This window comes from Manacus candei, unplaced genomic scaffold (assembly GCF_025592945.1).
Source record: "Manacus candei isolate 608988 ecotype Guabito, Panama unplaced genomic scaffold, ASM2559294v1 h1tg000077l, whole genome shotgun sequence".
NCBI classification, from domain to species: domain Eukaryota; kingdom Metazoa; phylum Chordata; class Aves; order Passeriformes; family Pipridae; genus Manacus; species Manacus candei.
Genome location: NW_026138125.1, coordinates 1,496,031 through 1,513,384, shown reverse-complemented (window position 1 = coordinate 1,513,384; position 17,354 = coordinate 1,496,031). Strand labels below are relative to the sequence as shown.

At 38.9% G+C, this 17,354-nt stretch overlaps 1 protein-coding gene across 5 annotated transcripts in view; it reads left to right on the top strand.

The window, feature by feature from the left end:
• NCKAP5 (NCK associated protein 5) overlaps nt 1–17,354 on the top strand; it is a 370,644-nt gene that overhangs the window by 12,007 nt on the left and 341,283 nt on the right. For all 5 annotated transcript variants that reach the window (XM_051810233.1, XM_051810235.1, XM_051810236.1 and 2 more), the window contains exon 2: nt 8,591–8,719. In XM_051810233.1, the coding sequence (XP_051666193.1) occupies nt 8,651–8,719 (69 nt within the window). In that variant the 5' untranslated portion in view covers nt 8,591–8,650. The remainder of the gene's footprint in view (nt 1–8,590; nt 8,720–17,354) is intronic.

Below are 17,354 nucleotides of genomic sequence, written 5' to 3'. Positions count from 1 at the left end.
GGAGTAAAACCAGATGTCTGAGCACCATCACTACATTAAGATGTTTTAATAATCCCTCATATCCATGAGCTGGAATACACCAGTAAATAAATGATATTTCATTCCTTTCATCTCTGCTGCCAAGGAGGACCAAAATGAGTTGCAGTCATTTGGGACACTTCATCTCACAAAACTGCTTTCTTTCACCAAAATGTATGTTAGTAAATATTTGTAGCAAAATACTTTATTGTGCACAGACTGCAAAATGAGTGAATGAGAAGCAAGAGAAGTAACAGTGAGCAAAAGCTCCCAAGTCTATTCACTATCTGGTGTCTGACTGTGTGTTCAGATCATGGAGCCATCCTGTGACCAGTGCAGACATGGTCCCTTTTAGCAGTGCAGGTGGAAGGGGTGGAGTGTGCACAATGAACCGATGATTTTTAGTGGTCCCTCTGGACTATGATTACAACAGATGGGCAGGCAAAAGAGATGCTGACTGAAATGCATCTGTCTCGGATAAGAAGGGATCTTTAGGCACGTTTCACAAGCTGCTGGTTCTAGTTTCAAAAAGCGAATTGGCAGTCCACCATTGCTTGCAACAGTGTTCCTGATACAGGTCTTACATATAGATCTGAAATTCTTAGAGTTATCTTGAGTAGTGCCTTGATTATACCAGTGAAAGAATAACAAGAAGAAAACACAAATCAAACTGAGCAAAGTGTAGAAAACTTGTCTGTGTATTTTAAATTCTTTCCTCCAGTTAGTTGTTTGTCAGACTGACTCAGATGCTGGGTTTAATTGCGTGTGTTTTTCTGAATATTGGAACATATCAGATGAATCGGATGCCACTGCCTCTGATGAAGATTTGTAATTAAGTGTTTGATTAAATTCTTGTTGGATCTCTGCTACCAGCCAGCCATTTTACTATGAGAAAGAACCAACTCTAATAATGATGTACTAAATTACAGAAGTTGCACCTAGTTGATGCTAGAGGAGTCTTTTATTGGGATATAAATGGGGCGTTTGTTTTTGAACCTCAAAATCTCCACATATCCCTTTAAATCTGTGAATAGGAACAGTGAAATTTCCTCAGGTCCTAGAGTTCAGCTTCTGCAGGTACCTGGAAGTGCCTGTTTCTGACCTAAGCTTGGTTGTGGTTCCCAAGGGAGACAAATGTGTGTTGAAGCCCCCAGAGGCAGCTGCTGCTGTTGCTGTGTTCAGAGTATGTTTGCAGGTTCACAGCTTAGACAGCAGAACATTGCTGAAAGAGGCTCAGTGGTTAAGGGAATCCACATTTACTACATAATAACCTATATCACATAATTTATAATAATATATAGTAATAAGTAATATATAATAATGAGTGATTGGAACCTGATCCAAGAAATGGGAGCTTTGGGTCTACGGTTTTCTTCAGCCTGAATAGCCACAGTCTTGCTTGGATATCTCTTTCTTGGTTACAGATCTTACAGTGTTCTGAAGGATTTGATTTCAGTGCAGGAGCTAAGGATACAGAACCACCATTGTCATAATCTGTTTTTTATTGATGATAACACAGTAATATATCCTTTTTTTCATGCTGTCCTGACAACAGATTCATGCATTCTATCTGCTTATCTTTCATCATTTTTGTCTCAATAATTTTATTGAGTGATATGAATGCTTCGTATGTCCCATAAAAGCAAACAGGGGAGGGTAATCCTTTGACCTTTCCAGCATTCTTTGGTGTAATTTACTGGCGATTCTTCTCCTCCCTGAGGCATGGCCCTGAAATCCTATGATAAAAAGGGACAGCCAATCCAAATAGAAAACACTGAAAAGGTTAAAGCTTTGATTATGTTAGTCTATAAATGTTCATAGTCTTCTTTTTGCCAGAAAGAAAATGAGGGCTGAAAATGGCAATGGATGAATCATGCTTATTACAGAATACGGAAATTATATTGGTTCAACCCATTCTTGTTAATGCTGAAAGAACGTAATCTTGTGCCCTCTCATTTTATGTCACTGCAACCCACCTTATCCTCTTAAATGAATGCATGCATCCATTTAATTAACCTGGTGAGATACTGAGATATAAATCTTTTAAATGCTTCTCGTGCAATTCATCTTGACAGCTGTCGTAGTAATAACATCTTTAATGCCATATTCTTTATTTTCTGATGTATTGAAATTCCTGGTATTATTCTGAGCACACTGATAGGTTTGCTGGATTTAAGACCTTAATCTTAACTTGTTTAAATCCTAGGAGCAGTGCTATAGAAAGCTTTACTGGTTGTTTAGTTTGCTGAATAAATGGAAGATTATCTTGCATGTAGAAAGCATAAATGTATTTTGAAAACAGTGTCTGAAGCAGGGTGGAATTTATAGCTGTTTTATTTTAAATGCTGTGTTTCTAGAACATTCTACTAAGGGTCTATTCTTTGCTGCCAAGTGATCCCCAGTCAAAAATGGCATGAGATTGTCCTACATGCTCTACTGATTCTGTTTTGAAGGATGGGATAAGGACAGGAGAGATCTGCAGTGTTTGGCTCTCAAATTAGTCAACCCACAGTTTCTTTGTAGACTGCCATGTGTCAGTGCCATTGTACTTTTTTAAAAATCATAATGAATCACAGAATTATTAGGATTGGAAGGGACCTCTGGTGATCATCAAGTCCAACCCTCCTGCCGAGGCAGGGTAAAAGATGAGGAGGTTCCTTGTTCCTGGCTCTGTCCCTTCCTACACTTCCTTGGGGCTACTGGTGCATGGCCTGGTGCATGTCAGGCAGATAGTGGTAGGACAAGGGGGAATGGTTTTAAACTAAAAAAAGAGAGATTTAAGTTAGATGTTAGAAAGAAATTATTTACTCAGAGGATGGTGAGGCACAGGAACAGGTTGTCCAGGTAAGTTGTGGATACCTGGCACAGTGTTGAAGGGGGTTGGATGGGGCTTTGAGAAGCTTGGTCTGGTGAATGGCATCCCTGCACATGGTGTGGGGATTGGAACAAAGTGATCCTTAAGGTCCCTTCCAACCCAAGCCATTTTATAATTCCATGATATGAATCTGTGACGACTGGACAGTTTTCAGTCAGAACTAGAGGACCACTGGATTAGGGAGTGTTTTGGGTCACAAAATAACTTGCATGGCATGGCTGACTCTATGTGATATCTGTACAGTTCCAGGAGTTGGACTTGATGATCCTTGTGGGTCCCTTTGAACTCAGCATATTCTGTGAATATCCTTTGGAACAGAGAGTTTTAGAGATTGTAAGAAATTTGAGGTGTATAAAAATTAATTTTCCCACAGGAAAATGAAGAAAGAGAACAATTATTAAGAATATTATTCTGTCCAGATATTTCTGACTGACTTAGCATATTTTTTAATATAATTTTCCCAAGCCATTCAATATCTAGGTATGTAGGCAGAATGGCACAGCAGTGCTGTGTTTGCTGTCTTATAATTCCCATAATATTCTACTCATCTAAGCATTTTAGCTTCCTGCATTGGAATTTTTCTAATTTAATTAACTCATTAATGCTGGCACATGGCACATTCTCCTTCCCTCTCTGCAAAAATGCAGCTTGCTTATCTACATAGCAACCTAATCCAGTGGGTGTGAGTGCACGACACATACATTAGTGCTAATGAACTGCTGACCAGCCTAAGCAAATACCTGGGAGTATTGGGCATTAGGCAGGCAGGGCCTGCTCATGGCACTGCTGTGAAATACACTGGGGCAAAACAAAAAGCATTTAGCTAAGTTGCAGGTTGCAGAAATGTTCATGTCGCTGTAGTTTTCTGTTTCCCTGAGGGTTGAGTTTTGAAACATCAACTCAAAGGAGAATTTATGAATTATTTTTCCACTTTGTCATTTCAAGTCATGACCAGGCTAAATATCCTGATGGGAAGAGATAAGGATGTGTTAATGAAACTGTTTTAATGGCTGCCTTGTAGTGACTAGGCAGGGTTTTTTCACCTTTTATGAAGATGCGGTTTTCTTCTTTCCTGCTCTGATGGTTTGAAAACACTACCATTTGGAAAAAAAACCAAAACAAAACAAGGGAAATAATCAAATTTCTTAGTACAAACCTGGCCCATTTTTTGACTGGCCCATGGCTGGCAAGATAAATATAGTGATTTCATAGAGCTGAACCTAACTGTGATCTGTTGAACAAACATCAGCTCCTTAATTCTGGAATCCTTTTTTTCTTCCAGTTCTGAAAGGCCCTAAAAACTGTACTGTACTTTTCTGTCAAAGACCACAACAAAAGCAAGCATATGCACAGTGGTGTTAGTGCCAGAGCTGGCAAAGGAAATACAGCCAGACAGTGACAGATTCAATTCAATTCAATTAGGTTCTCAGGAAACTGAATCACTTCACAGATCGGTAATGAGATATAAAATCTTTCACCTTTAGGTCACCTGTTCATTCTAACTAACATTTGCATTGATGACAATCTTTGCTTTCTCATCGCTGCTTCCTGACCTATGCCAGTGATATTATTTTCCTTCTCATTTCATTACTGAGGGATAATACTAGTTCTGGTTATTTCCTCTCAGTCAAAGCCTGGCTGTCAAACAAGTAGGACTATCAGAGTAGAAAAACGCATTTAAAGGTGATCACTGTATAATTTTGGCCTCATTCTGTTATCCAACAATTAGATGTCCACATCACAAATCCTGTCCTCTTGTTAACATCTGGGAAAGACAAGCAGAATGCTGAGAGGGAATACCTTGCTGCCCCACGGGTGTTTTGCCTTCTGCCAGCATTAAGGTGTGTAAAGCAGAAGGTGGGGAGGCTGCATCATATCTATCCTGGATTCAAAAAAAAGGATACTAGTTTGCAGAGCTGACATTTTTGTTATGTGTCATAACTGTTAAATTTATACAAATTTGTAAGAGAAAGAAAAATAAATACAGTCCATTTCCAGTTACCAAAAAGATATATACCGTGTGCTGGTTACCAGCTAGCATATGTTGGCACAGCTCTGTTGAAATGTAACTGCAGTTTTAAGCTGTCTGAAAATATCTTGGATGCTAAGGAATATAACGTTGTACGTTTTCATCAGCTAAAGCAATATACATCAATCATCCTTTGTTACTACTAGAAATGAAGAGGGTATTATAATCCAAAAAATTTCTTGCATGGATTTTAGAGTGCTTTTCTGTGTTAATCACACCATTCCTCCAGGGCATACTTTTAGAGCCATCTCCTAAAGTAATGAACATTCTTGTACTGAGTACTAAAAATACTGCACTTTAGGATATATAATCAAGTTGATGCCTCCGGCTTGCTGGCTTTATGAACAGTGAGGGTAATATCACACTGAAGCAAGATCCCACTTAGGTCTCCCTCTGAGAGTTTTTTTCTGTGTCCATACAAAACGTTCTTTCCCAAGCTCAGTACAAATCTGAAAAGACAATAAGCAAACATCTGGGACCTGCATTCTCTTGGACTGATCCCCATACACTTCTTGAGGATACAGGCTTAATCGCTGAGTGCCTCTAAATTCAGTGTCTTCCCCCATATGTTCAGCACAGATGAACTTTATAATCCCTTAGAAAAGAGTCCTACAGCAGAAAAATTTCCTCAGCACTTGAAGATGTGCCCCCAAAGATTTGGCAATGCACATATGTGAGTGGAGTATTGGTGAAAACACGATAAATCAGAAGGGAGTTTGCAATAGTTCACAGTTCAGCTGAGTTAAATGGGACTGTCAAGGTCTGAGTTCAGATCACTGGGGTCTCTGCTATAAACAGACTGACACAAATTGGTCAGGGAAGGCAGACAAATGTCTACAGTTTGTTCTCTTGGTAACACAAAAATACTATTTCTGATGATTGGGCAAACTGATTCCAAGAGCTTTTTACATTTCAAGGCTCTTCCATCTGGAGAGCTGTTCTCCTCTGCTGAACTTCCCAGTGGATGTGATAGCTCCATTTGGAGTTGTTGTTAGTCTTTTAGTTGGTCCCAGAGGAAGAGAGATTTACCTGTGAGGGTAATTTTTTCTCTGTGACAAGCAGTGCGATGCACAAAAATAATCATTCCAAGAGGGAAACTTGTTCTATTTTTCTTAAGTACTTCACTCTGATGATCAGTTTTCTTTAAAGGCCTCCTGAGTTGGGTACTTTGAGGCACCAACATATGTCGGTACAGGTGATGTATTGTATTATCTTGTCTGATAATTGCCTGTGATTCAAAACTTTAAGTGGGTTTAGCCTTAGGTGGTTAACTCTTCAGGAGAGATCTGTGACAGCCTGCTAATGGTGACGTGCAGAGATATGAGCTCCCATGGTATGGGGGGAAGAAGTGGGGCCTGCAGGTCTGAAGTTGCTTCATCAGTACATGAGTAGGTCCACGTGCTGTCCTAGGAATGGCTGCAGTAAATCCACTCCCTGAAGTGCCCAAGGCGGCATATAAACTATAGAAATAATTAATATTAATCCTTTCTCCTTTTACTTCTAAACTAGAATTTGGGGTGGTTCCATTAAATGCTTGCAGACAGAAACTTCAGGTACTTATTCATACTAAATACTTGACTTTCTATGAGGATCACTGGCTCCAACTGCAGTTCTCACTTGCTCATTCCTAAGTGGTTCTGTGCTCAACAAAGGCTCCCTTGATGTAAGTCCTGCTCTCCAGGCATGATGCATGCACAGAAGAATGATACAGAGATTACATAAGGTCTTTCTTTTGCTAATTTCTGGCACAATCACAAAAACAGTGTAATAAATTGCTGCTGTGTTTGTTTAAATCTATTGTGTTTCTTTTGAGACATGGTAGCTAATCAAGAAACAATGGGAATTATGTGATAGCAAATCATTGAGATTCCTTACTAGCTGAATTAAATAGCATGTGCAGCTTTAGGATCGGAACTACAAAAAAGCTAACAAGGGCTTACAGGTAAACCTGGAACAAACCTATAAGGCAGGAATGACCACAGTGCAACAACTGAGATTTTCCTACCGTTGTGGGTACATGTTCTCACTGCATGTGCTCTTTAGATGAAAGGATAGAGAGGCTAATTGTTATCTGTTTGGGAGAAAATGGCCTGAATTTTGGTCTTGCTTAAGTATAAATGAGAAGTATAAAAGAAGCATAGGAGACACCAGGTGCTGTTCAATAGAAGGCTGAATTCATGACTGGATGATTTGGTAGCTGGACCACTTACGGTTTCCCCGTGGGAAGTATTTTAAAAGAGCAGTCGCAGTGTGATGCCCATATTGATCCCAGTTTGCATGACTCTGGGAGCTCTCTGAATTCCAGCTGGTTTCAGAGCCTGAGCCTGGGGCATCCTGCTCTCCTTGCAGGCAGCCTGTGCTTGACCCACATTCAGGCTCCTTTGTGCCCTCATGGCAAAGCATTTGGGGTCAACTCGAGGAAAGAGTTGCGGTGTTTTTATCTGCTTGATATCCCCACAGCGACAGATGGGATCGTTCACAGGTGCAAGAGAAGTCAACTCTATCCATAGGCATGCAAATGTATCTGGAGGGCACATGCAAGGCTTCTTTTGGGAATGCCAGCTGCGCTATCCTACAGCCGAACCCAGTGGTATTCGTGCATCACCTGTGTGTGACCCAAGCTAATGTTCCGAATAAGCAAAAAGGATCAGAAGCAGACCAATTTTACTCTTGCCTAATTTTGGTTTTTTTTCAGTCAATGTGAGTTAGCCTAGTTGAGAGATACAGAGTGTTGCCCTCTGATACAGTAAATACAGTCATTATGAGATGCAGGAGCAAATTGTACTTGGTTATGTGTGAGCATGTCTGCCTGCCTTAATTTAGGCTAGATTCTGACTTCTGTTATTATTCTACTATTTTCTGTAGATCCTGAATAAATTCATTAACTTTGCCCATGTTCCTGAATCACAAACAATAAATATTACCTTAAAATACAAGCTAAAACTTTAGATAGATATATCAAACAAGAACATTTAGGGAAAGAGAGAGATGGTAGCTTTTACTTATAAGCAGTGGCTTGGTTTTAGTAGAAACCACTGGCCAGGAATTGCCAAACCCTATGAAACTGGAAGGACTAATTTCCTTTTTGATACCTTTGTGGGCTGAATTCCCTGGCTGCTCTTTACAGGCAGTGGGACTGTCAGATTATCACAGCAGAATCTTTGACCTTAAAAACTTAAGGAAAGTGCTGAGGGCATTTGTCTCTCATTAAGGATAATGGGAGTTGAAAGCTTTTAGAACTCTTCAGGATTAGGTCCAAAATTTGTACATCACAGTAGCAGCACAGATGTGCCAACAAGCAAGGCTTACTGAGAAGTGCAATTAATGTGAAACGAACTGCTTCCCTCCCCCTCCCCGGCCCCAGGTAGTTCATTGGCTCTGCAAATCCAGCTTCCAGCCCAGTTCAAAAGAGACTATGAAAACATGGGTGCATTGATAAAGACAGTAGTAGCAGATTTATTTTTTTTTTCTTTGAGAAGCAACCCAAACACATTGGTAATATTTCTGTTTGGAGAGTTTAACAATTTTGGCACAGAAAATTTGTTTTTGGAACACAGCCTACTAGAGACACAAAGTCATTAGCTTCTGGGTTATTACAAAGTTAATGAGGAAAGACTGAAATTGTTAAGTAGAATATTGAAATGTGCATTTAATTTTTATTTTTTCAGTTATGCTGGAAACAGACTGACATTTCAAGTTGATCAGAAGGAAAACAAATAACCTCAGCTATGGAGAGAAAAAGACAGCTACAGAAAAGGGAATTTGGGAAAAGACTTTCTCTGGACAGCAGTCTTGTGGTAAGAATGAATATTTACTGAATATATCTTCTGTCATATTTAGTTGTTAATAGGCAATACTAATAATTATGTGCATTTTAAAGGTGTTTATCTATTCATCACAATATGACAACCTTTTGTGATTATTAAGATTCTTCAGAGAAAAAGTACTGGAGGAGTTTTACAGCATTCTCGATAGAAATTTGTCATTATATATAAACGTGTCCCTGAATTCACTGAATTTACCCAAGAAAGGAACCCAGACCAATATAACAAACTTTTAATTAAAGTACTACTCAGCTTCTGTGGAATCAGTCTGTATTGCTTCATACTTAGCTTATGAGAGCTGTAGGTTACTTAGGTCATATAATCAGAAATGTTTATTTCACTATCAAGGATACAAATAAAAATTTTTTCATCATAGTGAATGTATAAACTTCTCTAATATCAACTGAAAGATAAACATAAATGTCACATGCTGTAAAATAATTGCTTTTGCTATACATAGGGTTTACATTAATTGGAGATTGCATTCTAATTTATTTTTAGTTAATGTTTTCAAATGCTGACTGAGATGAACAAGGAGTTTTTGAGCAGTACTATGGACACATGACTGGAAAATGCTCATGAATGCTGAACAGTTGTGTTCAAGGATAAATATACCCACGTCAAGTACTCAGCAGGCTAGTTTGCAAATACTGAAACAAGGAAAACTGAAAGAGCCAAGGAAACCCATGCCATCTCTTTGACATTAATATAGTTGATCTTCTGAGGAAGAAGGTTATTGTTAATAGAGCTGCCTTTTTTCTTTTTTTTTTCTTTTTTTTTTTTTGGTACTCATATGGCTGAGATTGATGCTGGGCAGTAATGGAAGCAGTTTAGTGCTCATTAATGAACACCAGTTTGGTTCCTTACATAAAGCACACAAAATACTAAACTTTGCCCAATGCCACTCATAAATAACAAGTCAAATGATTCACAAAGCAGTACTTGATTAGAAGAAGTAAAGGACAGCAGCAGGTTAACAGGGCACCAGAGAATAAGCAAGAATAAGCAATATGTACCAACAGGCATTTGAAGTCCTCATCTCCTATGGCTCCTTGAGCAGGTATTTCTCATCTCCTGTAACATCCCTTTACACACAGGTAGTGACTGTGGGACCCCAACCCTGTTGCCTGCAATGCTGGGTAGCAAGGCCTCATCCACCCCTGTGGTAACCCCACTACCTGAGCTGCCCACAGCTCACTCTGGCCAGTCACTCCTGCCTCACCTACATTGCAGTCTGCTGCTGAAATTTTCTCAACATAAAAGGCTACAAAGACGTCCTTGAAAATGGAAACTCTTCTGTTTCGTCTCTTTGGTCTGACTTCTCTATTCCCATGATGTAACGTGTTGCCCTAATTTATGGTGACAACATGTCTCAAGCAAATCTACCTTGAATTTTACTCATTATTACAACTGTGTAGTTTTCTTCATCTTATGCTAAAACTGTAGTTTGGGCTTTTTTTTTTTCCCCAGGGTAAAAGGCCCACTGACATAGTAAAAGCAGTGAACGCATACCAAGCAGGTTTCAGTCTATCCACTGATTCTCTTCATTCACCTGCTGTTCTCTTTATCAGGGCTAGTGGAACAGTACCACCTTCCCAGGTTTCTGCCCCTTCAAGGACTCTGCTTATCTCCCGTGGGCCTTGGCTACAAGGTCTGCACTTCTCCAGGGTATGTTAGTTGGCCAGTGAAGAAATGTGCAGATCATGTTTTAAAAGGGGTCTACTTTTTTTTTCACTGTTTCTGATGATGATGAATTACACCCCTTTATTTTGAAAAATAACATCAGTTAGAGAGATATAAAAGTAGAAGGAGTAGCAAATTCTCCTCCTGACTCTAAGCTGCCCTCAGAATCCTTATGAGGAGACGTCTAAGCTTCTCCTGTTCAGGACATGCAAATCAGGGCTCTGATGGTGAGAGGTAACTGGTTTTAGCTTGTTCAGCCTGCAACAAAACCTGCCCTCTTAGCTTGCATGCACTCAGCAGACCATATCATTCTCTCAGTGCTTTAAAACTGTTTCTAGTTTGTGGGTATAGAAGGTAGATTTGGTATGAACTCACAATTTTATGTAATACGCTCCCAGTCCAAAAAAAATCTGGAAGGTTTTGTCTGCTCAGAAGTATGTTTATTCCCAGGGCCAACCTCTGTTATAAGTTCTAGGCATGCACACCCCCAAAACAGACTTCAGCCTAAATCCTGCAGCAAGAATGTACTGCTGTGATCCAAACAATCAGCCATGAACAGTCAATATTTATGTGGAGAAAAGAATACTCATAGAAACTGGGTACTGAAAGCCAAGGGAAATGCTAGCAGTTGTGAATTTTGCACAAAGATATTGCATAGTATGGCAAATCAGTACTGTTTTTCCCGAAATGCTTACAATCGTGTAAAGGACTAGATTTGGCCTTTACTAAATGTATTAAGATAGAAACTTTAATTTCCCTGAGGTGACTGTGTGATCTGCTGTGTGGATGGGAACAAGGAACTAGGTATTTCTGGCTTCCAGTCCCACCTATTGCAAATTTGGATTTGATTTATAGCCAAGATGGTGTACTATGTTTAATTCTTACCCTTCTATATCAGTATGGGCGGAGTAGAGAGAGACATTTGCCAATGTCAGAGGGAATGCTGTGTAACACCATCAAAAGTGCTAGTGCATATTAAAATGCTCATAAGGACTTAATTGGAAGAGAAACAGAAACTGTGGCTGTATGAGAAGCTGACACTCTCTCACTGCTCTTCAGCAAGTGGTAAGCAGGGTGGGAGATTACACAGCTGAAATCAGTCTTCAAGCACTGCTGGTGTGAATTAATGTTAATATGTGCCAGCTGAAGATCTGTGGCTAATTATCCCATATTGGTGTGAAAGTATTGAAGGACATGTCAGGGAAAGATATATTGCAATATTTCAATACTTTGTACATATAAACTAATCATGTCATCAGCCTGACACACCCAGTTTTAAAACAGTGTCTTTTGCTGTGGGTGGCACTCACAGGTTGTGCTTGCCTGTAGAGTTTCTCAGTGCACTCATCCATTTGCTGTTCTGGTGTCTTGCAGGTCAGTGTCTATGAAGCTTTATATTGAGTCGAATATCTGTAACTAGATCAGAGTCATTCATACATAATTAGAAACTTTTGAGCACTCTTCATTGTTTTGGAAGAGACATTTTGAGATTCAAATGCCTTCAGCAGCCTGTTAGTAAATCACACCAGATGTCTTGTGACTCCACAAAGTTCAACCAGGCAAAGCAAAGCCCTTTGTATTCTTCTTGTTTTCCCCAAATTCCTGTTCTATCATACCTCATCTTAATTATTGCCTTCATATCATATGATGTCGTCTTTATTACCTTGAATTACCAAATTCTAATTGAGCACTGTACTTTAGTCCATTCCCTTGCTTGTGTAAGTTCTTATGTCTCTCTTGTCCTTTCTCTTCCCAAAGGTTTTGTGTTTTAACCTCTCAGGCATTCAGGGCTGGACACTTTGCTGGGGAAATCTTGCCTTGATTTGCTCAAATGCAGCTTGTCCTTCCAGCATTATTGTATCTCAGAAGGAATTATGATTTCTGTGTTTAAAGAAAACGTGTTTCTACTTTTGTACTGTGAGATACAAATAGGCGTTTCTGATAACATTCCTCACCCTGCCCAGCTGCACTGCTTTTCCCATCTGCATCAGATTGTAATCTTCTTCTGGAATGCTTTTTTCCATGATTTAATCTACAAGTATTGCATAGTGATGTTTAAAAAAAATTAAATTCCTCTTCCTACCTCATCTTTTAGACTCTGAATATATAGGCCACAGTGGTATTCTATGGAAGAGTGAGAAAAGGAAAGAGTTGTTTCTGAAGAAAAGACATTACTTTCAACTCCTTAGAATATGGATCTGGGTCTTCAAAATATGACTATGAATTTCATCAGATGGTTTCATATTCAGGCCTATCCCATCAAACAATGAGTTTCAGGCTTCAGATAAGGAGAATCCATGTTAGAGACATCCTTCAAACAGAGAGAAATTTCATAAACAAGAAAACACTCGTCCTTACACCACAGACACAGTAACTACCCTTTTTATCACCTCAGTTAAAGGAGAAGAGTTCAGTGTTGTTTTATATACTACTCTACCTCTTGCCAGCTGGTGTCTTGGAGGGATAAGCTTTACAAAGAAGGTAAATAAACTTTTTAAAATTAAAAAAATATAGATGCACAAATATGTTCATAAAATGTGCTTCATAGAGGGCATTTTTTTTTTAATTGAGTAATGAAGGACCTTATGAATTAATACTTTACTGGAAGTTAGTAATCTGAAACTGTGTATTTTAACAAGATCCAGAATCCTACCACTATCAAGAAAAGGCAGAGAATGCAGCAGAGGAATTGATAGTACTGCGGCCTAGGTCAAAGGAGCATCTTACTATTTGCTTCAAGGAAATTAGATCCCTATCAGCTTTTAGTCATAATATCACAGATGGTATTCCAGAAATTTCTGGTATAGCCAATGGCTGTTATTGCTCTGTCACCTTCCAAAATTGGCAACATGTTGGAGATTTATTATACACCCACTCATTTACATTTGCAGACAAAGCAGGTAAGCCTGCAGTGATGTTAATGTTTCATAGCTTGGATTCAGATGAAACAGCTACAAAATATTAATTTTGTAGCAATTCTTACAGGTAATCCTATGAGATCAGTTACAGAAAATAATATCTTTGTAATTTCTACCTGATATTTGAAACCCAAAACATATCACCGAAGGAGGAGACACTTTTTACAGTTTCAATATCATTTTATGCTACCTTACAATGCTATTGTATTTTGGGTTTATAAAGTTTTCTTCTGCTAATTGATTACAATCAAAACACCACAACTCTGGAAACCAAACAGATTTGCGATAGGAGGACTAAAACTTCTCTGGTTCTAAATAGCAGATCTTCATTCCATCATGTTGTTCTGACATTAACAAAGGTATTTTATTGTATATGTAGTCATAAGATGAAAAGATAGACAACCATTGAAGAACAAAGTGGAACTCTGCCCTGTTGGATTGCTGTGTAAGAAGTGAGACCAAAGCCATTGCTGTTATTGCCACACTACTTCTGTTTAGCATGAAAGCAAACTGCAAAATTCATAATATTGTTGGAATGTATTTATTTGGAATACATTGCTTAGCTGTCACATACCTCTGTGTCAGATTGTTTTCTGCTAAAGGAGAAAGAGTTCTTTCTGAAGAACATTTTGCTTACTGTGTGGCTTAAATCCTTAAATCCTTTAGATTTAGTTAAAAAGAACAGCTTTATAAAGTGAAACAGTGTGAACATTTCATGGTTTTAATTTTTTCATGTTAAATCATTTCAGCATATTTAGTTGAAAATAACTAGTGAATGAAAGTAGGTAAATACAGGACAGAAAGGGATTTTTCTGTGTTCCTTTTTTTGTGTGCTTCAAACTGGAATACAAGAAGGAAACTAATATGAAAATTCATAGTAAAATACAAAATATACTTCAATAGCATTTAAGCACATGCTTTCTTAATATAGGTAAAATGAAGACATTTTTGATGTGAGAAGACTTCTTTGCTGATATTTGCAATTTATTATTCGGTGTGTGAGGGAGGCAGCTTAGACAGGGAATGCTGTTAAAAAGGCTAATGAAAGGATTGGTTGTATTTCAGATTTTCTCTACAGAAGTTCTTCACTAAAAAGGAAACTGGAAAAACCCCCAAAACTAAATAGACCCTAAGCCAAACTTTTAAGTAATTTGTGTGGGATGAGGAGAGTGTTAGAACATATCACTGCCACCAGGGCTGCATTGGTTACTCTATTCACTAGGGTGCTCCTTGAAAATAATAAAAGCCCTATCCTTTGCCTGATCCAAACTGTCCAGTTGCCTCCCAGGCCCTTTTGATCAGGAAAAAGTCAATGTTTCAAACTGTGCTCTTTATTTATGTGGATAATTCCCAGCCTGACTACACACGTGGTTGGCCCTTGCAGCTGTGATGGCATTTAGCTAGGGAGATTTGAGAGCAGAATATCTTTTAGAGGCAGCCAGCATTTATCAAAGCAAAAGCTTTTGTTTTATTTAAAATGAAGCTTTTACTTCTGAAAGCAAGCTGGGGTCAAGTGCTTCGCTGGTGGCTCGTGAACTGTGCCCTGCTGCTTTCATTCTGGTCACCCACTCCTGTGGGACTCTGTAGGATGAGCTTTAATGGCACCACTTTGTTGTAACAAGGGTAGAGTGTAATGTAATGAATTGTACTGGGACATGGGAGTAATACCTTCATCAGCCTGTGCTTCTGCTGGTTTCATGGGCACAAACACTGAGTTGAATTGGAGGGTGTTGAGAAGTGTGCTTGCGTTATGTGGGGCTGGGAGCCAGGTGTTTGAGGGTTGAGCCTGACATCTGTCACCTCTAATCAATTTCTAACTCAGTTTAATAAATTGCTAATTCAGTTTTCTCATTAATAAAATTCTGATTCGGTTTTCTCATCAATAAATTTGACGTTGTAATAATTTCTCTACCTCATAAGTATTCTAGGAGCGGTCTGTTATTAGCATGAGTCTGTGGCTTGCTTTGATATCTTCAGATGAAAGGTGTCACAGTGAATGTGACGTTACAGCAAAGCTGTGAAAAGTGCTGCACCAGCAAGGCAGAAAGGGAACCCTTCCTACGTGGGAAATAAATTCAGTGAAGGGAATAGCCCTGTTATTTTTCCTAGATGACTGTGACATTCACAGTGTGTCTTACATCACTGTGTAACATAACATAACCCAGCCTTTTCAAACAAAAGGTGGTATTAAAAATATTGCCTTGTCAGGTGTCTGCTAATGTTCTAACTTTCGTAAGCTGATAATCCTTTCCACCTAAAAAGTGCTGCCATATTCCCTATGAATCTGCAAGTATTTTTTAATCCTCTCAAAACTTGGATTTTTATTTGTGTGTTAATTTATAATTTAGAATTTTATTCATCTGCATACACCATCAATAAGAAAACCTGTGCCAAGGATTTAATCTGGCACTGCAAAAGCATTAGAAAAGACACACAGAATGTGAGTCTCAGACAAATAGATTTCAGTGTTTTGTAGAGGCAAGCTAAAACATTCATAACATCCAGTGCATACAGCGGGAGTGTAAGTCAAGAAGAATGGTTTAATAAAGGTGACAAGTGGGGAATTTTAGATAGAAGACAATACAGGAAAGAACACTAGTGAAGTACAGCTTGTGTTACTAATACAATAGGTTAAGGTTTGCACATTCACAGGGAAAACCCTAAGTTAGGGAATTGACACAAGGACTGAGTAAACTGAATTCTAAGAAAAATCCACTCATAAAATCATAGGATGGTTTAGGTTGGAAGGGACCTTAAAGATCATGTAGTTGCAACCCCACTGCGTATTCCTCATGACAAAGTTAGCATCATGCTATTCTGCTAATCTGACAGTAAGGACGTTTATTCCAATGAAGTGCTATCAACTGTCTATAAAATAGTCCTGAAATCTGCTTGAAACTTTTTAGAAAAAGAAAATCCCTGTGTGGGTAGAGTGTGTAAAAACCATCTAAAGAGAAGAATAGATTTTCTTGTGCACACCCAGTGCCTTTAACACCAGGACTTTGAGGAAATGGAGCTATCTATAAATATAGTGCCAAGAGCACTGACTTGTCTGCATTTGCATTTTCAATAAAGTGAAAGTCGAGTCAAGAGCTCTGGTGTTAGGCACAAGCAAACACAGAAGAAAAGGACCATCTAAACGGATCAGTTTACAGCAGAAACTGGGGAGAGGTGAGGAGAAAAGAGAAACCACTGGTTTCTCTAAGCACAGCAGTGCTTAGGGTTGATGTTAGCATATCCCTAATGCTAACAATGCGGGAAACTGTGGTCTGCATGGATTTAAGGGCATCATTTGCCAGCACAGCAGTACTTCTAGGGTACTAGAAGTATAATCTACATCAGCTTGGATAAAGAGCAGAAAGTCACTAGTTCCACAAAGAAAGACAGATGATGGCACTTCCATGTAGCAGTGGTGGAGATGACTGGTTTGGATTTCATTTGTGGAAGACAGATTCAAAAATAAAGAAGTGTGTAAGGCTGTGGACATTCTGGGAAGCAGTTAAGTTACTCTAAGCCCCACTTTTGAACTCTGGAGCAGCCTGGCAAACCTACCATCATAACTAAAATATACGGGGGCTGTGAGTTCAAAAGGACTCTATGAACCCAGGGAATTATATTAGAAGACATGAGTGCTGGATCTAATGTAAAGAAATGGCTCCATTAGGTGCCAGTGCCATGGAAAGAACTGAAATTCGTGCTTGAAGTGGTACAGGTAGTGACCTATTGCTTTGATTAAAGCTTATACCAATAGAAATCAGTGAGCCTTTTCAGAAAAACTGGAGATGTGGATAAACAGTGAGCAGTAGGAAGGTGCTTGAAGAGAGACTAAAATTAAAAAGCTCGTACACAACATTGAAACCAAGAAAACAGTGCATGGAGCACATCGTTCCTGAGCAACAGTTGGAATAATATTCCTGCTGTAAGATACCTCAATGGTTTGTTTATTGATCAAAAGCACTGACACCAACACAGGCAGAAGTATACTCCAAGAGAGGAATTGTTTACCA